The 9,032-nt window shown below is 49.3% G+C and overlaps 1 protein-coding gene across 1 annotated transcript; it reads right to left on the reverse strand.

The window, feature by feature from the left end:
* Window positions 1–3,607: 3,607 nt before the first annotated feature.
* ASCL1 (achaete-scute family bHLH transcription factor 1) lies at window positions 3,608–7,673 on the reverse strand. The gene is made up of 2 exons (XM_035127835.2): window positions 6,728–7,673; window positions 3,608–4,913 (listed from the first exon to the last, which is right to left on the reverse strand). Exon 1 carries the CDS (start codon window positions 7,517–7,519, stop codon window positions 6,767–6,769), a length of 753 nt encoding a protein of 250 aa, XP_034983726.2. The 5' UTR covers window positions 7,520–7,673; the 3' UTR covers window positions 3,608–4,913; window positions 6,728–6,766.
* Between the last annotated feature and the right edge of the window lie 1,359 nt (window positions 7,674–9,032).

Raw genomic sequence — 9,032 nt, forward strand, 5'->3', positions numbered from 1 at the left:
AGCGCCGGGAACAAACTGGGACGGCCCGAGAGCCTGAATAAATCATTAAGCTTGACACGCGCGCCTCAGTCTCCCCGGGCTGGGCTCCGCTGTGCCTCTCGGCGAGGCTGCAAACAAAAGGGAAGGCTGTCCTGTAAACTTCCACCTGCGCGTCAAAGGTGGTGGTGGGGAGGGGAAGGGGGGATCGGGACCCCCCAAAGACTGCTCGCCTTGCAGCGCCAGCAGCCCGAGCCTCAGCTGGTTTACCGGGGATCGAAGTAGGATCACAAGGTCCTGAAATCTTTTCAGGCACGGGGAATTAGAATAGTCAGGGACGGTGAGATGGTGGGAGAGGTTAGGAAAGTTGCTATCTGCGCGGGATAACAGCGACGGTTTGCTGAAAACACGACAAAAATGGTGTTTGATTCAGGGTTGCGACGGTTTGCTGAAAACGCGACAAAAATGGTGTTTGATTCAGGGTTGAATATATATATTCAACCCTGAATCAAACACCATTTTTGATTCAGGGTGGCCTAGGTGGCCAGGCGAGGTCCCTTGGTCCCTCAATAAGATATTTGAGGGGGGGCACCCTCTTCCCAGTTGATGGGCATTGCCATTCCAATAGTGTGCGCGCTCTACATCTTGTGATCGATTGTGTGGGGCGGGGCTTATCTGGCTCCGCCCTCAATATTTTATTCAAGTTGGCACCCCTGTCAGTAAGCGTTGTAAGTTTAGCATTAAAGCAGGCACCCCTAAACTCGGCCCTCCAGATGTTTTTGGACTACCATTCCCATCATCCCTGACCACTGGTCCTGTTAGCTAGGGATGATGGGAGTTGTACTGTAGTCTCAAAACATCTGGAGGACCGAGTTTGGGGATGCCTGCATTAAAAGTTTAAATTGATAGCATTATTTCTTCCTCCTCGGGCCCTTGCTCAATGGAAGCGAAAGCTAATTCCCTGATGGTGGGCGTGACGTATATTACGCCCGCACCTTGGATATTGATCGACGGCTGTCAGTAGATGGCGAAAGAGTGAGGCCTAGGCCTTTAAACGCTTCGGCTGGGTGTTACATGAAGTCCGCATGCAATATGGGAATCGATGCGCCAACTTCTTCCCGATCAGTTGAAGAAGAGTCGAGGGGGCGAGCTTTGGTCACTGGGAGTTTTCTTTTCTTAACGTGATGGTCATCTTGCTGGCACCGAGCTCCGTTCTGTCCTGATTTACGGTAGCTTTAAAAAAAAAAAAGGCGGTGGAGGTAAAAGGCCATTAAAGCAGGATCCACAGAAAAACTGAATCGAACTCTCTTTCTTTCTTTTTCTGGGCACCCGGAACGGTATCGATCACCTTGCCGCCTTCTGCGAGATGGTGCACGCGCATCTATCTCTGCGCACAATTTCTGTTACCTCCCTTCATTGTGTCCCAACACACACACTCGCCAAAACAATGTTGGCTGCACAGACATAACAAATTGGGTGGTTTCTCTTTTTCTCTCTCCCACATGCAACGCGCGACTACTCCGGTTGGGTCGGCGGGTCTTTTTGCCTATAATGCCAGCGACTTCAACCTAACGAACCAACCTGCCCAGCAGCGTGTGCTCACCCTGCTTTCTAAAGAGCGTTTATTGAATCGCCCCGTTTCGTTCGCGCAGTTATTCGACTTTGGGAAAGAACATGGAAAAGTGGTTGAGGTGTAATTGGCAGATAAGGCTCGATTTCTACGAATCCCATTCTTCTAACAATGCCTAACAATTTCCGCCGGTATCTCTGGTTGGTTTCGCCCCTAACGCGCCCTCCGCCCCCCCTTTCCCTCCATATAGCGCTAGCTGAGTAGCTTGAAAACTTGAGAGTACCATAAAATAGATGCTCCCTGATTTATGGAGTTTACTAAGGCTGAATCCGTCTTGTCAGAGCCCCTGAATAGCTTTGCCTCCCAGCACAAGAAAAGGCTTTGTGTTGCTAAGCGATTAGAGCAGATGTAATGAGATTTCGCTCCAGCCTGCCCTGCGCTTTCCTATCTCCAGCGAAATGGTGTGGGTCTTTGGGGGGGCGGGGGGCGAAAGGTTTGTGTTCCTGCCCGCTTCTGACTTCGTTACAAGGAGCGCCGTAACTTTGCCTCTTGATTTCACGAGTCTGGATATTGACTATTCAGAGAAGAAGAAAAGGGCGGGGGTGGGGGAAGAGAGAGGGAGGGAAAAAAAGAAAACACCTGTCTCCATAAGGAACAGAAAATTTGGTCTTGGAGTATCAGAATGAGACATTGTAATGGGATACACACAGCCATAAATTACTTGCTAAACTTCATTTGCATACCTTATCTCTACAGCCTTGTAAAGGTGGGTAAACAAACGAAAAACGGAGCCACCTTTTAAATAACATAAAAAAGCGGCAGAAGAGAATGTAACCGTTATTATTTTCCTAATCAAACAAAAGTTGCAAGATCGGTTAAAACAACGAGTGCTTGTACTGAATGGGCAATCCAATGGTTTCTTTACTCCTGCCTCCCCCTCCCGCAGCATATTAATGGACGAGGGGAGGAGGGGAAGGAGGCCGCATGTATGGCAATGCAATGCTGCCAAATTAAATAAAATTCCGTTATAGTCCAGTGCTTGAATACTTTCTGTATTCATTTATTCGCGTAGCATTGTTTCTCTCTATCTCTCTTTCTTCCGTTTTTTTTTAAAAAGCAGGATAGATTTATTTATTTTTTGAAACATTTTGCTACCTCCTTTTTTATTTTATTAGATGCGTTTTGCGCTTGGCTTTCCGCTTGGCTTGGCGCACGCAAACTGAATTTGCAAGCAAGGCGGGAGGAGCTAAGCAAGAAACGGGGAGGTGGAAAGGGACGAGGGTGAGAGAATGAACCCGAGGCGGATTCTAGTCACGTCTTTGCTAACTGACAACAAGGAGACTAGCCAAAAAGAAAAAAAAGCGGGGAGGGGGGAAGAGACCCAATTTCTTTTTGAATCTTGGTAATTGGGCACTTTTACACGCAGATCACGCTGTTGGGGGAACGTAAAAAACAGGCCATCTAGATCTGCGTATTGAATCTCAGGCGCGCACTTTCTGTGGCTTTGCTGCCCGCCATCCCATTTCATGTTTTCCATAAGCCAGCGCTTCTCTAACATGATTTCAAGGTTTATTGCCTGATAAACACAGACTATCTATCTATCCATTCATCTATCTATCTATTTATCTATCTATATGGCAATTAAGCTGTTGTGTCCCCTTTTCCACCAGCCCTCTAAACCCTCTTTGATTTTCTTGTGTACACCCTGTTATATAGTATTAGAAAGTGAAGAACAGAGATGTCAGATTTTTAAAAAGAGCTCCCTCCCTGCTAGGATTCATTCTTTGGTGGGGTATGATTTGTGTAGATGCAGAAAGGGAAACTAAGCAGGCAGACCTCTCCCTATTTAATACACATTTGGAAAACCCAGCAGCAGAAGAGCAACTGCTGCAATATCCTTGTAGGCCTGCTTATTTTGAATCCTTACATGCATCTATATATACACACAGATTGACCCCCAGAAGTGTAATATCCCCCTCTGTGAACACCTGACTCTTCTTATACATGGAAAGCATAGAGCAGAAAAGAAAATCAAGATATGCAGTAGAACCAGGAAGACGTTGCTTTAATTGAAACAAAAAGTTTTATTACCAAACTAGTTTGTATAAAACACAGTTATACATGATTTTTGTAAGTTTGTAATAAAACAATGTGAAAAGGCAGTAGTAAAAGTTTTCTTTTTCTTCAAAAGGCAGCAGCTTGTAAAATAAATAGCTACCCTTTTGCGTTTGGACAATAGCTGCATAAACTTTGTTCACTTTGAACAATTGTTTAATAACATTATTAATACATTAGCGAAGTTTCTATAAAAAAGTAAGACACGTCGGTGCTAAAGTACATCCGGAGGCATTTCCAAGTCCTTTACAAAACCACATGACAAAAACATGGCAGTTGTAAGGTCATTTTGACTACGCATTTAGATATGAAGAGGTAATAAGCATTACATATCCTTTAAAAAGTTATCAAGATATACACATTTTAAACCATTTGTACAAAAAAGTCTATAAATTTCTCTGTCTCTTATATACAAAAATAGCTTAATATATCCCCAAAACTGGTTAGGATTGATACAAATAGATATTTTTTTATATAATAAAAAGTTCACAAGAAAAAATTGGAAGCATCTTATGATGGGGATGGTAGGAAGGAAGTGGATGAAGGAGAGAGAGACGTCAGAGGATTCTTTGAATACAGCATAGTTTTGATTTTCAAAATCTCCACAAGTACTAGGCAACAGGAGTGTCCTTTGCATACTTATTTAAGAGCAAGTCCCACTGAATCTAGTAAGCATACACAGGATTCGTCTGAACAGCTGCAGTCCTAAAGCCATATACTTGGGAAGAAGTCCCACTGAATGCTGTGGGGCTTCCTTCTGAGTAAGTATGCTAGGATTGCACTGTGTTTTGTATCCAGAAAGCTGCAAGTGAAACAGTCTTTCCAAAAGAAGCAATACTGTATTATTTCAACAAAACGGGAAGCTCATTGCTCTGTTGAAGATGTATATGATGTATATAGGCAGTGTTGTTTAACTTTGGGGGTACTGAATAGGCAGATTGTTGCTCTTGGGCCTCCTGTTGCTACCAAGCCCATTGTGCAGCCTGATCCTATGCATGTGAATGTCACTAAGGCTGCACGCTTATCTGGGAGTAGTTGAGTCCCATTCTGTTAAATGGGGCTAACTTCCAAGTAAACATACATAGAATTGGGCTGCATGTCTCTTCAAAACAGCCTGGAGTGCAAAGGCAGAATCAGGGAGTGCTTCCGGTTTCTTGCAAATGCAGTCAAACTCATTCTGTGCTTCACTGTCTTGACTTTTCTTCCTTTCCATAATGGGAAGAAAACAGATGCAACCGTTTTCCAGCAAGTCCTGTAACAACATAAGGAGAGAGAGGTCAGCATTAAGGCTTAATCCAAGTTTGTGACAAGGACACAATTGCTTTTGGCATGCCAGCTCCATTAAGTGATCATTCTGCTCAGAAAGGCACACCCGCTTCACAGCAAGGCCTACAATTCTGTTACGTTGAATTATTTGGATTTAACTCAAAGATGCTTCTGAGTAAATTATTCGGGACTGCAGTGTAGATCCCAGTGACTTCAATGGGTACAATTCCCAAGTCCTGAACACGCTTACAGTAGTGCATATTAACTCACAAAAAGTCCCATTATGATAAATGGGGCTTCTTCCCCAGAAAGTGTGCGTAAGGCTTCAGTCCTAAATCTTACTAGAGAGAAAGTCCCACTGAACAGTGGCACAGATCCCACTAGACTGGACTGCATTTAAGATTTAGTAATCACAGTCACACTGGCGTGATGGACCTCAAGGCAGTGTACATAGTACTGCCCAAGCAGTCTCCCATCCAGGCACTGGCTAGACATGGGATCTAGGTGATCTCACACAGTGTCCCTTGACCACAGTCCTAGTCCTGTTAGCTTCCACAGAACTGGCATCCAGACATATTTGGAATGAAGCCCCATTAAGAGTTTTATATCATAATATAGGTCTATTGGCCCTCTCATGGGACATAGCAGGAAGTTAAACCAATGGAATATTCTTCTGAGCTATTATTATTTTGAGTACCAATTGGCAGCAATCCAAGTGTGCTGGCTTACGGTTTATCATGGTTTTGTTGCTGCTCTTTAGTGTTTTGATTCATATAGACAAAATATCATTGTGATATACATCAGATGGTGAATGGGAAATAAATAAATAAATAAAAGTTAAGGGCAGTATTGACCTAGCTGCTCAGTGAGATCCCAGTTGAAGGCTACAAACCGTTTTCCAGGCCTACTGCATATTAGGCATTTTGTTGACTACAGAAGCCCAAACTTGGAATCAGACTATGTAATACACAAGCCACTTAGGCCAGTGTTGTCTCACTGGCAGATCCTACTAAAGTTGACCACTACACTGACTTCCAGAAGTACTTCTGGAGCACTTGGTTATTTGCAGTTTTGTAATTACCGTAAATAGGGCCAGTCCAAAGTAGATTCCACCTCCCCACCCCCCAATAGGGCACTCAGAATGTATCTCAGTATTGAACATTGAATAAAGAGAGAAAAAGAAAAGAGAAGCATAGGCACCCTACACTCCATTTGCCATGGACCAAGAGGGCTCTTTTTTCACCTGGTGCCCAAGTAGGGCAAGTGGTCCATGGACTGCAACCTACCACTCTGGAGATAAGCCACTGAGCTCAGTGGGACACAGGTCACTCAACTCCCATCAATTTTAATGAGACTGTGTCCTCCACTCCTAAGCGCTTGTTAGGTGCATTTGCACATGCTTGTCCTTCCCCTGTCAAATTTGTTTTGATTGTAACCTCCTTGGGGCAGCGGCCTTGCCTTTCCTCACTCCGACGAGTGCCACGTGCACTGATTGTAATGGAAAAATAGTCAGTATAAAGCATGAGGCTCTTAATCACAGGATTGTGGGTTCAAGTCCCACCTTGGGCAAAACGATCCCTGCAGTGCAGAGGCGGGTTGGGCTAGATGACCCTCTGGGTCCCCCTTCCAACTCTATGGTTCTATGCAGGGGGTTGCACTAATGACCCTTGGGGTCTCGTCCAGCTCTAAGGTTCTAGAAAAGAACAAACCCTTCTTCCTTTACAACCTGCCAGCAACGGAGCCCCGCCACGACCCCCTCCCCACTCCCCCCCCCGGAGAAGCTGCTTCAGCCAAACCCACCTGCTGCCAAGCCAGCGCCAAGAGGGCCTCCGGGGCCTCTCAGAACCAGTTGGTGAAGTCTAGGAGCTCCTGCTCTTCGGGGCTGAGGGGATCGTAGGACCCTTCGTCCGAGGAGTAGGAGGAGACGGGCGAGCCCGCCATGGAGTTCATGTCGTTGGGGTAATTGGGGGAGATGGTGGGCGAGAGGACGCCCGCCTGGAAGGCGGCGCTGACGGCGTCGTGCTCGTCGAGCAGCTGCTGCAGGGCCCGGATATACTCGACGGCCGAGCGCAGCGTCTCCACTTTGCTCATCTTCTTGTTGGCGGCGCCGTTGGGGACGTGCTCGCGCAGCGTGGCGAAGCCCAGGTTGACCAGCTTCACGCGGTTCCTCTCGCGCTCGTTTCGCCGCGCCACCGCCGCCGGCTGCTGCTGAGGGAGGCTGTAGCCGAAGCCGCTGAAGTTGAGGCGCCGCTTGCAGCGCATCAACTCCGGCGACGACGAGCGAGGGCGCTTCACCTGCGGCTGCGACAGGGGCTTCGGCGCAGCCGCAACAGGCGCTTTGACGCCGCCGGGAGAGGACTGGTGCTGCGGGTGGCCCGCCGACGCCGGGCTGAGCTGCTGCTGCTGCTGCTGCTGCTGCTGCTGCTGCTGCTGCTGCTGCTGCTGCTGCTGCTGCTGCTGCACGCTCTGTGAAGCCGCAACTGCAGCCGCCGCTGCGGCCGCCGCGAAGAAGCAGGCGGGCTGCAGGAAAGGCGCGGTAGGCGGCGGCTGGCTGGCGATGCTGTCCATCTTGGTGGGGCTGGCGCTGGCCATTGGGCGGCCGCAGGGACGAGGAAAGGCGCGAGGCTTTTGCTGGCTTGAGGCGCGGGAAGGAGAATTTGGTTTCTTTTTTTTAAAAAAAAAAGAAAGAAAAGAAAGGGAAAAGAAAAAGAAGGGGGAAAAGGCTTGCGGGTGTAGAGAGCGCGAACGAGCTCAGATGGCACCGCTGGCTTTGCCTCCTCCCCTTTCTTTGGAACCGAGGGAGGCTCGTGGCGCTCGCGTGTGCTCAGCCCGCTTCGCCAAACCTCTTTTGCCAAAAACGTCCAGAGATTGTGTCTCTTATAAGGGGCGGCCGGAGCTGGGCTCGCTGTTGCGCCCCCCCCCGCTCGCCCCACGGCCGCCGCCTTTTCTCTTCACACCCTCCCCCCACCCCCGCGCGCTCGCTCGCTCGCGCCGCCTCCTATCGCTGCCTCTACACACACACACACACGCTCGCACGCTCGCTCTGTGCACCTTGCGCCTTCCACACTCCCCGACTTTGCAATGAGTGGCCGCGAGTCGTGGAAGTGCTGCCCGTCTTTTCATGACCGGAATTGGTGTTGGTGTGTAAGAATTAGATGGGAAAAAAAGCACAACACACAGGGGCGCGCGCGCGCACACACACACACGAGCAAACCCCCGCACACACGCGTGCACGCGCGCTGGACCCAACTCCGCCTCCTCTCCCGCTCCCCCCCCCCGCTCCGCTTGCAAGGTTTGTTGTTGCAAGTGCGTGCGCCCGGCGCGTGCCGTTGGCCCAGCCGCTGAATAAACAATTGGGCTGGGCCACCGCATGTGGGGGGAAGGAGGGAGGGGGCCCAGGCGGCAAAGCGAGCGCTGATTGGCTGAGTTGAAGCCGAGGCGGTAATGAAAGAGGGAGGGGGGCTGTCGAGAAAGGGCGAGGGGGAGGGGTTCCCCGGGCTCCTCACAGAAGCGGGGGGGGGGGGCGCAGCGCCTACCGCGAGCTTTCCTCTCAGGAGCCGCTTTCTGAGGCGGCGAGTTGGGTGGAGGGTCATGGCTGGGGGCGCTTCTTGGGAGACCCCTGCGAGGAGCAGCGAGGTGACAACGGCATGGCCACCACGAGTGAGCGGGGCGGGGGCAGCGGAGAATCGAGAAGCACCAGTCCTTCCTGCGAGACGGAGAGGACGTAGCGACCGCTTGGAGAATGCTGTCAGGCGGCGGGCTTCCGAACGAAGGGGGGCTTCCGTAGTACATGAATACAACAAACAAGACCTGCCAAATGCACGCCTAGTCGTATCCCACTTGCCAGGGAGCTGGGATTGCTCCAGTTCCCTGCCATGTGTGCAGCTGATGGCAAACTTGGATTTGCTACTGTGACAAGTGTGAAATGCCCCTCAGGAGCAGCAACCACAAATCTGAAACCAATTCAGGCATATGAAGATGCTTCACTTTGCATACCCCACCAAATATTCATGAGTGCATAGCTTTTTTATAAGGAAGAGCTCTGGTCAGATCTGCAAACATAATGTAAGGTTCATAAAAAGACGTGCCGGGATGTAGTGGCAAG

This window comes from Zootoca vivipara, chromosome 10 (genome assembly GCF_963506605.1).
Source record: "Zootoca vivipara chromosome 10, rZooViv1.1, whole genome shotgun sequence".
NCBI lineage: Eukaryota > Metazoa > Chordata > Lepidosauria > Squamata > Lacertidae > Zootoca > Zootoca vivipara.